This window comes from Mus caroli, chromosome 6, assembly GCF_900094665.2.
Source record: "Mus caroli chromosome 6, CAROLI_EIJ_v1.1, whole genome shotgun sequence".
Lineage (NCBI taxonomy): Eukaryota > Metazoa > Chordata > Mammalia > Rodentia > Muridae > Mus > Mus caroli.
In genome coordinates this window covers 70,117,434-70,133,642 of record NC_034575.1, presented here as the reverse complement: position 1 = coordinate 70,133,642, position 16,209 = coordinate 70,117,434, and the positions used below count along the sequence as shown (strand labels likewise).

The window sequence follows — 16,209 nt, the reverse complement described above, 5'->3', positions numbered from 1 at the left end:
ACATATACATGTATATATACATGTATATATATATATATATATATATATATATATATATATACACTATATATATATATATATACACACTATATATATATATATATACACACTATATATATATATTATAACTTGGTTTACTCTAACTCACCACCGCCCCCCATGACATACATACACACATAAGCACACACGCACAGTCAAACAGTAACTAGAGAAAACCCAAGGCTGTGCTAACTGGTCTGTCTTTAAGGACTGGTTGACCCTCAGTGGATCTTTTAGACTTCCCTGCCAGTTCCTGCATTCCCTGTGACTCACTTTCTCTGACAGCCTACCTGGTCTTTGGGACATGGGGCTTCCTTGTTATGGGAGACCGTCCTGCAAGGTATTTAACAGTATTCCCCAAACTCTTCCCTTGACATGCATTATAGCACCCTCCCCTAAACCCACCAAACAGTAGCAAGGACAGTGGCTCTGGAGATCGCAAGATCATTCCCACGAACATTTAGACCTCTGCTTCCTCCTGTTCTCTCTGAATCTCTTCTCCATCTCAGCCAATGCCTTCTGGGATGCCACCCTTACCACGGCAACAAGTGGAATCTCTACGGTGACCCTTGCTACTCATAGCTCTCACACAACTAGCCAAGACCTCTGCCTTCAATCATACACTCATGTGCCTACCTACCTCTCCCTGGACAGCGAGCAGGCATCCGACTGAACACCTCAAACTGGGCCCTGATTGCTCTCCTCTCAACCTGCTCCATCTGTTGACAACTCCACTCCCAGAGACGCTCAGACTCAAAGTCACACTAGATTCTTCTCACTGTTGAGCCACTCTATCCAGCCATCTCTGTCCTACCTTTTGCTGGTTACTGTGTTGGCTGATGTCACCTCAACTCCTAGAAGTGTCTTGTCCTTGCTCCCTTTGAATTGATTCCCCATAGCAGCAAGAGTTACCCTATAACATCTGAGGAGAATACCCCCCATCTCTTCCCAGTTCATTAACTGTGAAGCTAACACACGCCTCGTTTCCTCATGGCAGGCCCCATCCAACCCTGTGAGTCCTCATTACTAGTGAGGCTATCTGACTGCAGCCACGTGGCTTGGAGCTCCCATGGCACACGCCTGCCTGCCTGCAGGCCTTGCAGAGCACTCTGCAGACAATGCACCTCCCTAGATAGGTGCATGAGTCACTCACACATCTCCTTTGGACCCTGACTCTGCGAGCAGACCTTCCCCACCATCTGATATAAAATCTTCTCCCCCACGCCAACCACACGACCCCTGGCTTGCTCTTCCATAGAGATCGTACTTTCTAGGGTACCACATGATTTAGTCATGGATTTTGTGGATATATGTATCCTCTCAGCTGAGAGGCACAGTCCATGAAGACAGTAATGTCTGTCTACTGGTCTTGTTGCAATATGACAGCTAATTCAATACATTACACATAGCAGATACCCAACAATGACCAATCAACAGTGAGAAGGTCTGTGTAGTCATTCTACAGGGGCCTGACAATGATGAGCCAACTACTCAAGTTCTTAATTATTTAAAGCATAAAAATTATGGCTTTAAGAACTTTAGAAATTTTTCAATTAAAATTCCCTTTATACTAGCAAACTCAACCTAAGCAAATTAAGCAACCAGTTTGAAGCTAGTGATGGAGTTTTAGAAAGAGCCACAAGTCAGTCAGTGCTTTGCACTGTTTTTAGCCAGTGCTATTCCATATACAGTCTACAGACCAGCTGACCTAAAGTGACAAATGAACAAGACAGAAGGAAAAAAATACCAAAGGAGAGAGAATGACAAAAATCTAATTAAAAAAGTGATAATGTTTGCAAGCAGTGTGGAAGTATTTTAAGGTTTTCTGTATTTCACAAAAGTACTGATCACATTACATCAAAAGATCTTTTTACTCCAGAGAGTCTGAGAAGCAATGGTCTAGACTTCTAGGTAAGGACTATACTTCCAAGTAAATGCCAATGAATCCATCTTTCTAGTCCTACCGTGTTATTAAATAAAAGTAATACTTTCATTCAAAATAAGCTGTTTCCCATAGTTTTCATGTTACCACCAGCCAGTTCACAATTTAGAATAGGAATAATAATTTCTGCAGCTCCTAAGAGCCAGGAAAGAAATCCTGCAGCACCCAGTGGCAATGTGTGTGGCTTGAGTCCATCCTCACATAGAGCATCCCTCACCTATGTGAACATGGAGCATGCGCACTGACAAAGGAGCTGGTTAGTGTGACAATCCTCACGCTTCTGTGGCCCTCGGCTCAGTAGCCAGCCAAACCCTGAGACCACTAAAACGCACAATGCGAAGAAATGCAAGCACAAGGAAGGTGACTGCGTTTCTAAGGTGGAGCTAAGGTGGAGGGAACTAAGACGTCAAAACTAGCATTAAGGAAGCAGAGGTAGGCAGAGCGTTATGAGTTCAAAGCCTGGAACTACAGTGAGTTCCAGGTTACCTGGACTACATACCAAGACTGTGTTTAAAAAAAGAAAAAAAAAAAAGACGAAGAAAGGAAGGAAAGAAGAAAAAGAATAGTAAGACCAACCCTAGACTCAAAGACTTAAATAAATCATTAACTAATTTAGGAAACAGACTCAGTTCCAAATAGTGCTCATACATGGATATCTTACATCTTACAAAGATATCAGAGGCTAAAGTGTCACAAGAATGCCATAAAGTTCAACAAACAGAAAAACAAGTCAGCGTAATGAACGTCCCCAAGAGCTTGATTACAGGTTGATTCTATGCTATTATAACATACACAAACTAGACAGCCTGCCTGGGAAGGAGAAGGTGGATGGACGCACGGCACACATCCTTCCCTTGGGATGTGCATCTCCCTTGGGGGCATGTCTGTGTGTGAACATGGTATCTGTAACAAGTGGCTGGCATTCTGCTGGCAGCCTGCAGATTAAGACTTGGCTAGCTGGTCTGTAAGACTGCCTGCATCTCCTTTGGTGAATTACATTGTATTAGAACAGTTCTACAGTACAGATGTGGCAAAAGACACAACCTGCCTGCCTACTTGCATTCTGTATAAATACAAAATGTTTGTACAAGAGATTATAATGAGACACAGAGACCCCAGAAATAAATCTAAAAAGCAAACACAAGCCCTGCCCTCTCTGGGGCTTCCTCTTCAATGACAACTATCTAACTTTTTCTAAGCTGAGAAATACTGAAGTTTGCCATCTCATTCCTCAGAAAGAAAACTGGGGTGCGTGTATTCCTCATCCGGAGGACATATGCCGACTTAACAGAGGGTTGCTGGTGAGCAGAATGGGTGGACAGAAGGAAAGGAGACTCATGATGGTTTTACTGCAGAATCAAACCATAGGTATATTTCAACTCTGCAAATTCTAGGGCAGAAGTGGGAAGAGGAGAGGTGTGAGCAGAAGAGAAGGAGAAGCAATTCAAATGCCCAAGGGCAAGTTTGCCCTCCGGCTCCTTCAGAGACCAGGACATAGTGGGAAGTCCCATGCTGATTCACCTGCCCACACTTTCCAGGAGCTTCTCTGTATTTGTGCATTTCTCTCAGAGGTATGGATTCCACACTTAACACAAGCTTTTCTTTAGAGTCTATTTGCCTAGTGTTCGAAGGAATAGTAGAGGAAACCCAGGAGTCTTGTGCTTGCTGAAAGACAGTGTCTCTGATACTATCACCCCTATGTATTCAAGGTAAGTTTAAGCACAATGTCCATTTTACAGGGTTACCACTCCACCTGCACTTCTTCCAGATACACAGCCCCTTTCTGTACGGTGTAGTTCTGTGTTATCATGTATTACTATTTTTGTGTTACTAAAAATAGAAGTCACTTTTTTACATCTATAGTCTTCACTTTAAATAAAAATGTAGATGCACATACCTGCTTGCCTGTGAAACCCTGGCAAATAATCTTCGTATTTTTATCAATATAGATATGTTTCCGAGAGGCTGTGTAAGACCCGTGTCGTATCCCATTCTGTTGCACTGAGAAGTAAAGAAAATATGACAACATTATAATCTCCCCACATTTCTGAAACATGAATTAAATTTAATGACCCAATTTTTAAAAACAAGTCTTCTAATCTAAGAGCAATGGTATGATCACAGCCAACTTAAAATCACATCTTAAATGAGACAGGTAAATTTGGGTACAAACTAGGAAAACAAACACGAGGAGCCTGCTCTTGCCCAGGACTCTTTGTTACCTTGAACACAATCTTCTAGCACTATCTGAACTGGGGGAAAAATCTGAATTCTGTAATTTTCATTCCCCACAAAGGAACCTGGGATTCAAATTCAACAGTCTCAAACAAACTCTGAAATCATTCCTGCTAATGTTTGCTATGTGCACACCCGACTCAGGCATGAGCGCCTATGAACATCAGCTGAAGCTAGGAGATAAACTTCAGCAATGTAAGAGCTAATCTCTAGCTTATTCCTCACTGAAAGCAACACAGGGAATGCTAAGTCCTAGTATAAATCTGGCTACAACACAACCCAAGATCACTCTGTTTGATCCCTTCTGATGTAGGACTCAGAACCTCGCATATTAAGCAGAAAAAATGAAATGAGTTCCAAAGTAGATGAGAAGACAAATAGGAAGTAAACAAAGAAAAACCACACACCTAAGTCATTTTCAGCAACCCACCTCAAGGGAGACTGAGAACATCCAAGTAGCTACTACAGCCAACTCCTATTTCACTCCACAGGGCCACTTAGCCTGTCTACTCTATGGCCCATCCCTGTCTCTTCAAAGCAGCCAGGCCTTCTACCTCCCTGTGAAGAGCCCATAAAAGCTAGCTCCAGAACAATCTACCTCCTCATGTATTTCTCAGAGCCTACCCACACACTTTCACGCTTTCCAGTCTTCAGACCTCCTGTGTCACAAGTGAAGAAGAACCTTCTAGAAGTGGGAACTGGACATCTCATGCCCTAGGAAGAGACAGACGTCAGCCTGCCCCCCTCTCAGGAAGTGCCCTGCACTCCTGGACCAGACTACGCTGAACAGGGGCTGGGGGGGGCACTCTGCAGCCCAGCCCTAGCACAGGGAACAGCCAAAGCACCTGACCTGAGCAGAGGTACCACCATGGGGATTCAAAGCCCGTAAGGCTGAGCCCCCTGCACTGTGCAGCAGAGCATGGGATCTTACTCAGACCATCCTTGCCCTTAGCTCACAGACATACTGATAAAGGAAGGCCAAGAAACAGTAGACGATAACAGTAGAGCAATGAAGATAGAAAATGAACACACTAAATCAAACAGCAGGCAAGCAGAAAAGTCTGAAGCCGGCCACCAAGAATATGCTGATGGTGACAGCTATTAGGGTCACAGCTTGGGCCACCTCCTGAGGCTCAAACAACTGGCTAGTGTAACCTTGGAACTGCTCCCAGAAGCAGCTGAGATCACTCTCAGAAACCAGACAGGTCTGTGCTGGTGTTTACGTCCTGCTGGTCTCCAGCACCGCAATCAAGGCCTCATATTTGATCTCCTGAGCCTTAGTCTTCCCATCTGTAAACAGGTTAACAGCTGCTCACAGGAAGGGTGTGGCACTGGCATCAAAGTGCCTGCTATATTCCTGAAATCCTTCACTAGCACAAAGGAAAATCTTCCCCTAAAACAGTGGTTCTCAACCTGTGAGTCACAACCTCTTTTGGGGAGAGGAGGGGGCAAGTGACCCCTTTACAAGGGCAGCCTAAGACCACTGGTAATCACAAATATTTATACTACAATTCATAAAAGTAGCAAAATACAGTTATGAAGTAGTAATGAAAATAATTTTATGGTTGGGGGTCACCACGACATGAGGAACTATGTTAAAGGGTCACAGCAATAGGAAGGTTGAGAACCATTGCCCTCAAAGAGAGAGTATAAAGTTCACAGGTTAAAATCAAGTAAGTCCAGCCAGATATGCTTTGCATGTGCAGAAAGAAAGAAAGAGAAAGAGAGAAAGAGAGACAGGAAGGAAAGGATGAAGGGAGGGAGAGAGGGAGGAAAGAAGGCAAGTAGGTTGGTTCATCGCCAGCACGGGAGGTCAGAGATCAGTTTGTAGAGTCAGTTCTCTCCTTACACCTTTATGTGTGTTTTGTGGCTGGGATTCAGGCCATCTGACTTGCGTGGGAAGTGTTTTTCCCCACTGAGCCATCTCACTGGTCTGTCCTCACACACCTTCTATACACAAATAGTCTAACCTCTGCATACACAAACTGTGCAGCATTCCCAAATAAATTGGGAATCTTTTCACACAGGAATATTTGTCTGAGATAATCTCACTGTGAGAATACAGATAATATTATACACCTCGCTGGCTGATGTGAGAGGATACGGTATGTGGGATATCACCAATTACTTCCTTACTATCGTTATCACTGCTGCACACTGAGCAGAGCAAACAACTGTGGGAAACCAGTGGCCGCTATGACAGGTTCATGAGTGAGTACCTGACAAGAGTCATGTCCTACCCACGGAAGCCTCCTGGTCTGTAACACAACCGTGTTACCAAGGAATCACAGAACCACAGAAGGACAAACTGACATAAGATGCTCAAGGAAAGGGCCCAGGTACTGAGAAAGATGTTTTCCACAGAGCAGACAGGTTTGTCAGGCAGTCCTACCTCCTCTAGGTAACAACTGTACCACTTCTAAGATGGCTGTGCTGTTAATGCTGAAATACAGAGCCAAAGAGCACCTGCCAGGTGAGACTGGAACCATGGTCTTTTATGATTAATTTACCCCTAACCATTAGCCTGACTCTAGTCATGAAAACACTTCACCTCAACCCTGAGAACTGTGTTCCTGTCCCTCCTTTACCGGTGTGCATGTGTTCATGAATTCACAAATGTAAACTCACCACCCTACTGGCCCACCTGCAGCCAACTTCACAAAGTAACTGACTTTTAACAAAGTAACTAATTTAAAAGAAAACCAGTTTGTTCAACTCACACTTTAGGGCAGCCTTATCTGTCCAGCCTGTGGTGAGGACCCCTCTGCCTGTCTATAACATGGCAGAAAACCAACAAGGGAAATAACAGGTTGCCAAGGCGCTGGTCAAGTTCATGGGGCAGCCATGCTTGGTAACTCACCCCAGGAGGGGTAACCTAGGCAGGCTACCAGTAACCTCTTCTAGGCACGGGCATCTCAGAGTTCACCACCTCACTGGGGGCTCCTAGCATGGGAACTCTTGGGGGAACACTCAAACCTGCTCTAACATAGCATTAACCATGAATTATACATATGCAAAACAAAGGCTAATGTGGTCCCCAAATGAAGAGACTTGTGTGACAAAACTTTTCCTGGGGAGATGCAACACACATCTACTTACCCCAGACAGGGAGTCCAGGACAGACCAAAGTACAAACACTAACAAAGTCCAACTTGGTGAACCTCTGAGTTTTACTGGGGTTACTTACAGGAATATGGGTGAGGGGTTACTGACTGGAGACAGCTGCAGAACCAAAGGCCACCCAGCATGGATGACATCTCACAAAGCTGGGAACCTGGAGCACTTTGCACAACCTGCAGCAGCTCACCAGGCTGGAGAATGGCCTCTGCTGGTACCTCAGTTGGTCTAAATTTCTTCCAAGCAGCTTGGCTTGCTTCTGCTTCTGCCAGGTATGAGAGTCTTCTTTGCAACTTGGCTCCCTTCCGTCTGAGGGGAAGGCTCAGCTTTTATGGCCTACTCTAAGAGTAAATCTGATCAGTTTTAGGGACTTCCTGAAACTACTCAGAGATGTTTACTTTCCTGCTTAAGGAGCTTCGTCCTACAAGGTGGAATATTTTAATTGTAAAAGGAACTGTTACATAGTAGACCTACAATACATGGGAGTATCTCAGCAACTACTTACCCTAAATACCAATCAGCTATTCAAACATAAAACTATATATTCACTTATATTAATGATACATTCAATACTATTGGCTCAGTTGATCACAAGCACCATGTTTTGTAAAATGTAAAGCACTCTTGTTTTTTAAGCGCTAAGTGTGAAAATTATATGTAGAATGTTTTATAATGTATCACCGAGGAGAAGATATTCAGATTTTAGAAATATTATAAAGTAAAAACTTGATAAATTGGTCAAACACAACAAAATACCTGTCCTGTGGCAAACTCTAAATTATTCTTACACTAATCATTTTAAACTTCAGTGTCTCTATGAAGCAACTTTGAGGCCAGAAAAACCAAGGCACTTTCTCAGGGCTCCAGCAAGGCATTTGGATACAGGCTTCCATTTCTGAGATAAAGGTTGAGTTCCCAGGTGCGAACAGCAAAAGAGAATAGGAAGGGAAAGATCACTGTGGAGTGTCCTTTCCCACACACTTCCAAGAGCTTCCCTGAGTCTGCCAATAAGCCTGTGGAACTTGGCAAGGACGGGAGAGAGGCAAGTAGCAGCTCCGAGCAGGGGAGATGCCTCCTCCACAGATCCCTGAGAGTCCAAAGGTCCTGCTCCTCAGATGGAAGGCCAAGCTTCCCAAGGCACGCACATGAAAAGACACTGCACGCACCAGCAGACCTGGTTTCCGGGACTCCGTGGACACCACCTGGGAAATTTTCTGGGTTTGTTTCCTCATTTGCCAAACCAAACAGCAGAACTAACTGGACTGTAAGATCCACTTTCTAACATCAAAATATCCTAATTCTAAGATCAAAATAATACCTGCTCTTATTAATTATTCAGGAAGATGTAATTTATAGTACCTCCTGGTTGATAGTTTTAAAGACTCTAGCAAACTTTAGGTTTCTTTTCAAACTTCATTTTAACTTCAGTGATGCTTATAAGTTCTTACATATTCTCGTCAGAAATTATCCTCATTTCCATATCCTCCCCACATCAACAAGATTGTCCCTTTCTTTCATAAGCCATTAAATGTGTGTGAGGGGTCGAGGGCAGCTTAGCAGCCTCTTCGTTGCCCTTCAGTAGAGCCCTGTAGCACCTAGGGCTGTTTGTCTTTTTATCTCTTTTAACTGAAATCAACACTGCAAAACTTGGGACCTCAACACATTATGTGCCATTAGCTAAAGTTTAAGAACAGGGTGGAGGTAGAATTCCCTACCATCTTATTTTAATCTAAGAGCCTAAATAATGTGTAACAAGAAAAAGGAGAAGAGGAAGAGGAGGAGGAAGAATAAGAGGAAGAGGAAGAGAAGGAGGAAGAGGAGGAAGAATAAGAGGAAGAAGAGGAGGAAGAAGAAGGAGGAGGAGGAAGAGGAAAAGGAGGAAGAAGAAGAATAAGAGGAAGAGGAGGAGGAAGAAAAAGAAGAGGAGGAGGAAGAGGAGGAAGAAGAGGAGAAAACAGTAGCAGCAGTAACTTGTGAGACAACATGGCCACTGCAGTGGCTTGGAAATATTGCAGGTGTGAGAGAATTCCAAGGTCTGCCAACTAAGAGGTTTTTAAACATGAATCACTTGTAACCTTAATACTAATACGACTAATAGAAAAATACCCTAGTTTAGATCAGATCCTCAGAGTTTTAACAGCATGCCTCAGGTCTAAGATGACTCCAGCAACAGAAAGCTGAATCTCTTCTAGTCTTGCAGTCTAGGATGAAAGACCTTCAGTTCTGTGAGGTGTGGGTTGCTAAGGATGAATTTAAGGAACCAAATCACCTAGGCATTCCTCTTCTGGAAACACTTCTATTAACACAGCAGACCTTCTGGATGGAGGCTAGGGTCTTGAACCAGAAAGACCTCAGCAGAAAAAGACATAGGTGCATAGGTGAGCCGTTCTTCACTGAGTGTTCCAGAAAACTAGCTAATGTGCACATCTGGTGTTCCACATCTTAACCCACAAACGATTCCAAATAAGCTGGCTTAGGCCATACCCAACACACAAGTGTTCAAACTCTACCAGTCACAGCACTTAGTGGCACAGCTAATCTCTTCCTTCCCTTCTATCTGGAACACATTAAAGTATCCTTTTAATCAGTCAAGAAGGCGCTCCAGAAAACGTTCCCAAATACACTCAACTCTTTCACATTTGGCAAAGTTATCAAGTCGGACCTTTGTCCTCAAATGACTTGGCAATGAGGCACAGCTACTGGGTGCACACTTATCCTTGAACACTTTTAGGATACCCAAGAAAGAAACTAAGTCTCACCTACTATCTGATGCGAGAAGAAACAAGATGTCACAAGGAAAAGAGTGTTTACATGAGTGTCTATTTCTGAGCAGTAAACTGACTCACTTATTCTACACAATGAAACCAAACCACTCATTACTTCTTAACATCTCCTAGATCTGGATAAATCTGACAACCAATCACTCAGCACAGTTTTAATTGGCAATCATTTCTCCTGTTAGTGATAGGCAGGACAATGCTCTGCTTTACAAACCAAGCTATTACTTGAGAGATGTTTGTTTGTTTGTTTAGTAGGCTTTTGTTTGTTTCATTTCGTTTTGTTTTCAAGACAGGGTTTGTCTGTGTAATGGCTGTGGCTCTCTTGGGACTCATTTTGTAGACCAGGCTGGCCTCGAACTCACAAAGACCCGCATACCTGCCTCTGCCTCCCAAATGCAGAAATTAAATGCGTGGGCCACCACATCCATCGAGAAATCATTTTTTAAAAAAAAGACTATTATACACATACGAATGGTTGGCCAGACTTCAAAAACGACATGACCGGTTCCCAAGTTGCCTCCTATTGTACCTAACACAGAGACTTTGAACGCAGCACTACTTTTCAAGAGTCAGCATTGCTGAGAGGATAGCAACCCTGGGAGATTGGTTCTCAGAAACTGAGGTGTTCAATGGAGCCTCGTAAAGAGCGACACATCATTGGTGAAAGCTCGCTAACCCCTCAGCTTACAAGCTCCTACGGGGCCACGCTGACTCTGGGTGCAGAAACCACCTTTCCGTTGGCCCTACCACTCCAACAGAACGGTCAACTCCAAGTGCAGAATCTTTCGGGACAAATTACAACCTCTTCAACCCGGAGGCTCACACTCCCAGCAGAGTTCATCCTGGACCTCTTTAGCCTTGGCTCCAAGTAAGGGCCAGCCCAAAGGCCACCTCCACCTCACCCCCCCCCCCACACACACACACCGTCACCGTGGGAACTAGGATATTGTTGCCGGGCTGCAGGGCGCCCTGCGAACAGTGCATCGCTGGATCCAGGATCCCATCGGACAAAGCCCCCTCCACCCCCGAGGTCTGCCACTGGCGTTTGGACCGGTGGCTCCCTCGCCCCTTCCGAGGGCCCGCCCGGAAGCGCCCGGACACCGCCGGGGCCAGAATCAGGAACCCGAGGTCTACGCAAGCATGGAGGACAGAGCCCCGCCGGCACGACTCACGGAGGAAGGTGCGCGACAGCAGGCGGGCGGCGGCGAGGCCGCTGCTGCCGGAGACCATGGTTGCAGTGGCAGCCGCAGCAACTACTGTTGCGGTCACCCCCCAATGACACTCTCAGGACCCCGGGACCTTGGCATGGGCTCAGGCTCGCGCAGAAAGGTGTCTAGAAGAGTAGCCTGAATATCTTACGCTCCTCGGAGTCTCTTCTCAAACAGCGAACGTCACAGGTGGAAAAAAACAAGAAGGATGACGTTTGAAAAGCAGACAATAGCTCTGTTCTTTAGTAGATGTGGGCTTGGGTAACCATAAACATAACGGCAATGTGTGGGACAGCCCATGAGAGGCCCGGCCGGCGCGTGGTGTTGTGGGAAATGTATTTTTTTTCCGAGTAAGCAGCGTGCAGAAAGGGAAGGGGTTGGAAGCGATTTAAACTCCGGCGTGGGCGCCCAGGAAAAGCCGTGACAAACGCTGAGGGGAGGCGCCGGCAGCAATGCTATGTGCCAGACCGTGATCCTGCAGCTTGTTTTTTTCTGACCTGTTACAGGAAAGATTGTACTCCTCTTGCCTTCCCTGTAAGGTTCCGGAAATTATCCGCACTAGTGGCCGGCAAAAGAAAAAAGGAAAAGTGACCAGAGACTTAAAGCCCCTTAGCTGACAGTTTCCTGAAGCAGGAATCTCTTTATTAAACTGACGCACTGCCTTCGATAATGCTAATTATTTGGATGCCTCTTTCTAAAATCCTAAGGACTACAACTGGAGATCAAATAGGATTTGTGCCCTATTGGAACAAACTATTCACTCCACTTTTTAAAAACCTCAGCAAGGCCTGGTGCCAAAGCACCAAGTTTCTTGTCTAAAACTGCGTTCCTAAGATTCCTTATCATTATAATCAATAAAGTTATTTTAGCTCAGTAAGGTCGTCGTTATAATTCTCAGGCTGGGCATGTGTCTTGTAGATCCTGCCCTTGTGGTAAAGTTAAATATCAGTGCTTTCCAAATAGGTCCAGTGTGAACAATTTTTTAAAAAGATTTATTTACTTATTATGTACACAGTGTTCTGTCTGCAGTATGTCTGTGAGCCAGAAGAGGGCACCAGATCTCATTACAGTTGGTTGTGAGCCACCATGTGGTTGCTGGGAATTGAACTCATGGACCTCTGAAAGAACAACCAGTGTTCTTAACCTCTGAGCCATCTCTCCAGCCCTCGAACAATGGTTTTAAGGAGGAAATTTTTCATTGAATCTTTACTTAATAATTAAGCATTTTGTTTCATTTATTTAACAAAATGTGTAATATATATTATAACATATAGTATCGATTGTAAATATGTGTGTGTGTGTGTGTGTGTGTGTGTGTGTGTGTGCACTATATTGACAACATTATGCTGACTGGAACAAGTGAGTAGTGGCTAGCAGCCAGTTTGAATTCATGGGTAACACGTAAATTCAACCAAACTTTAAGAACCTTCTAACTCAGTGAAATTCTTAGGAGTGCAGTGGTTTGGGGCATGCAGAGCTATCCGTTCTATTGTAAAGTTATTGTGCCTGGCCCCTCCCACTGGAAAGAAGCTCGGTGTTTACTGGGCCTGTTTGGATTTTGGATGCAGCACCCTCTTCACTTGGGTGTGTGACTCCAGTCCATAGTGACTCAGAAAGCTACTAACTTTGAGTGGGGCCTGGAGCAAGAGAAGGCTCTTGAAGAGGTCCAGACTGTTGTGCAAGCAAGCACACTACCACTTGGCTCATGTGATCCAGCAGACCCAATGGTACTTGAGATCTCAGTGACAGGCAGGGATGCTGTTTGGAGCCTTTGGCAGGCCCCTAGGTGAGTCACAGATGAGACCTTTGGATTGTAGAGAAAGGCTTCATCATCATCTGTAGACTGTTCTCCCTGTAAGAGGCAGCTGTTAGCCTGCTATTGGGACTTAATTTGACAATGGGACACCAAGTTACTATATAACCTCAAGGTACTCTGTAAGCTGCTCATCATGCGCTGGGAATTATCTGATCCACCAGTCATAAAGCAGGATGTGCACAGTAGCAATCCATTAATAAATGGAAGTGGTATATATGTGATCTGGCCCAACCAGGTCCTGAAGGCACAAAAAAATTACATGAAGAAGTTCTCCACACGCCTATGGTTTCCACTCACATTACAATGCTGTCTATTGCCACGCACACACCTATAGCCTCACCCAGAAATAGACAGCTGCAGCATTACAAACCCTTTTTGGGACAACCCTGAAAGACACCAGTGAAGGGAAATCTTCACTGTGGACAGAACTTCAATAGTATACATAGTATTACAATTTGTTTGGAAGTCTAAATGGTGTCTTAGGGTTTTACTGCTGTGAACAGTCACTTTGACCAAGGCAACTCTTACAAGGACATTTAATTGGGGCTGACTTACAGGTTCAGAGGTTCAGTCCACTATCATCAAGGCAGGAGCATGGCAGCATCCAGGCAGGCATGGTGCAAGCGGAGCTGAGAGTTCTATATCTTTATCTGAAGACTGTTCTGAGAAGAATCACTTCCAGGTAGCTAGGACTAGGGTATTAAAGTCCACACCCACAGTGACACACCTACTCCAACAAGGCTACATTTCCTAATAGTGCTACTCCCTGGGCTAAGCATATATAATCCATCACACATGGCCAGATTGCACTATTGTTCACTGATTCGTGGGCTGTAGCCAGTGGGTTGGCTAAATGGTCAGAGACAAGGAAAGAAGATGATTGGAAAATTGGTGAGAAAGACATCTGGGGAAGAAGTATATTGATAAAAGGATGCAAAGATACTTGTATCCCACGTTAATGCACACCAAAAGGTGACTTCATCTGAGAAGTTCAATCACCAAGAAGATAGGATGACCCATTCTGTGGACAGTCATCAACTTTCCCCAGCCTTTGCTGTAATTGTACAATAGGTCCATGAACAAAGTAGTCATGATGGCAGGGATAGAGGTTAGGAATGGGCTCAACAACATGGGCTTCCACTCACCAAGGCTGACCCGGTTACAGCTGCTGCTTAGTGCCAGATCTGCCAATACCAGAGACTAATACCAAGCCCCAGATATAGTACCATTCCCCAGGGTGACCAACCAGCTACCTGGTGGCAGGTTGACTGCATTTAACCACTTCTGTGGGAAGGATAACACTTTGTCCTTGTTGGAATAGCTACTCATTCTTGTTCTGGGTTTTCCTTTCCTGCATTTAATACTTCTGCTAAAACCACCATCCATAGATTTACAGAATGCTGTATCCACCATCATAGTATTCTATTGCTTCTGACCTAAGAATTCAATTTCCAGCCAGAGAAGTGTGACAATGGGTCTAATGATTATGTAATTCGCTGGTCTTACCATGTTACCCACCATCCTGAAGCAGCTGGTCTGATAGAAAAATGAAATGAAAGACACCTTTTGATGACACACTTACAATGCCAATTAGGTAGAGCAGCCTGGAAGACTGGGGCAGGGTTCTCCAGAAGGCAGCACATGCTTTGAGTCAGTATCCAATATATGATATGGTTTCTCCTATAGCCGGGATCCACAGGCCCAGGCATCAAAGGGTGGAAAGGGAATGGTTCCACTTGCTATCACCCCTAGTGACACACTAGGAAAATTTATACCTCCTGTTCTGGAGAAGGTAAGTTCTGGTGGCCTAGAAGTTTTTGATTCAGAGATGGGAGCACTGATTCAGACTCCTGCCAGGAGATACACCAAGCATGCCTTGGAACTGGAAGCTCAGGCTTCCCCCGGCCATCTGGGCTTCTCAACAGGCTAAAAGAAATACACAGTGTTAGAGGGGTGATCAACCCAGGTTACCAAGAGAAAATCGGATTGACAACGGAGATAAGTCAAAGTATGCGTGGAGTACAGAAGATCCTATCAGGGCATCTCTGGGTGCTTCCATATCCTGAGATTAAAGTCAATGGGAAACTACCACAGCCCAATACAGGCAGGGTGGCAAAGGGCACAGATCCATGAGGAATAAAGGTCACTCCTCCAGGAAAACAGCCAAAACCTGCTGAGGTGCTTACTGAGGGCTGAGAAAATACAGAAAGGGTAGTAGAAGAAGGTAGATATAAATTACCATCTAAGGCCATGTGAGCAGTTGCAGAAACAGGATTGTAATTGGCATGAGTGTTTCTGACTTATTTTGTTAAGAATGAGTTTGAACAGATATTTGTCATTTCTTTCCTCAATTTATTTATCATGTAATGTAATATCATGCTAAAGGCTACGAGAGAGGGATGACAAATGACTTTGGAACTCATGGAACTCAGTCTATCAGTGAGCACAGCCACAATGGGAGCACCTCACAGAGGGAGCACCTCACAGAGGCGCTGCCCTGCCCTGTGTACCAGGTGTCCTGAGGACTTCATGCTGTTACGGAGTTTCACTCTGCTTGCTGCCTTCGCATCCTTCTTAATGTAAGAATTGCAGGAAAACCCTAAGGGGGCCTCCAGCCCCTCACTCACAATAACAATGCTCGCTCTCTTTCAGGTATTGCTGCTGGAACAGATTAATGATTTAACCACCACCCTAGAAAAAAACTTAGAGAAGTAGATGGTCAGCAATGACCGCCACCCTTAGAAAGCATTTGGAAAAATTAAATTGTAAGTAAAACTGGGTTAAGATGGTTTTGCTATTGACTCTGATGTAGAAAAGCTTAGGAAACAATCTGAAGTTCAGAAAGCACACTCTTGATAGTTAAGCTAGGGACTTTTTAAGGTCAGGGAACAAAAATGATGGCAGCGCTGGCAGACCTGACTCTCACTGAGGCTGGATTGATGATGATTGATGTCTTATACCCATTTCTGTCCTCGGCTTCCTGATATGATTTATTAAGAAGTGCTGACGAGTAGATATGCATTCTGGGGATTTTTTTTTAAAAGTAGGTGTGACTGACTTTCATGTAAAAGT

The 16,209-nt window shown here is 44.5% G+C and overlaps 1 protein-coding gene across 1 annotated transcript in view; it reads right to left on the bottom strand.

Annotated features, from left to right (window-relative positions):
- Window positions 1–11,419, bottom strand: part of Suclg1 (succinate-CoA ligase alpha subunit) — a 27,983-nt gene extending 16,564 nt beyond the window's left edge. The window contains exons 1-2 of the mRNA XM_021164089.2: window positions 11,286–11,419; window positions 3,879–3,982 (exon numbers count right to left, since the gene is read on the bottom strand). Coding sequence (XP_021019748.1) covers window positions 3,879–3,982; window positions 11,286–11,343 — 162 coding nt within the window. The 5' untranslated portion in view covers window positions 11,344–11,419. The remainder of the gene's footprint in view (window positions 1–3,878; window positions 3,983–11,285) is intronic.
- Between the last annotated feature and the right edge of the window lie 4,790 nt (window positions 11,420–16,209).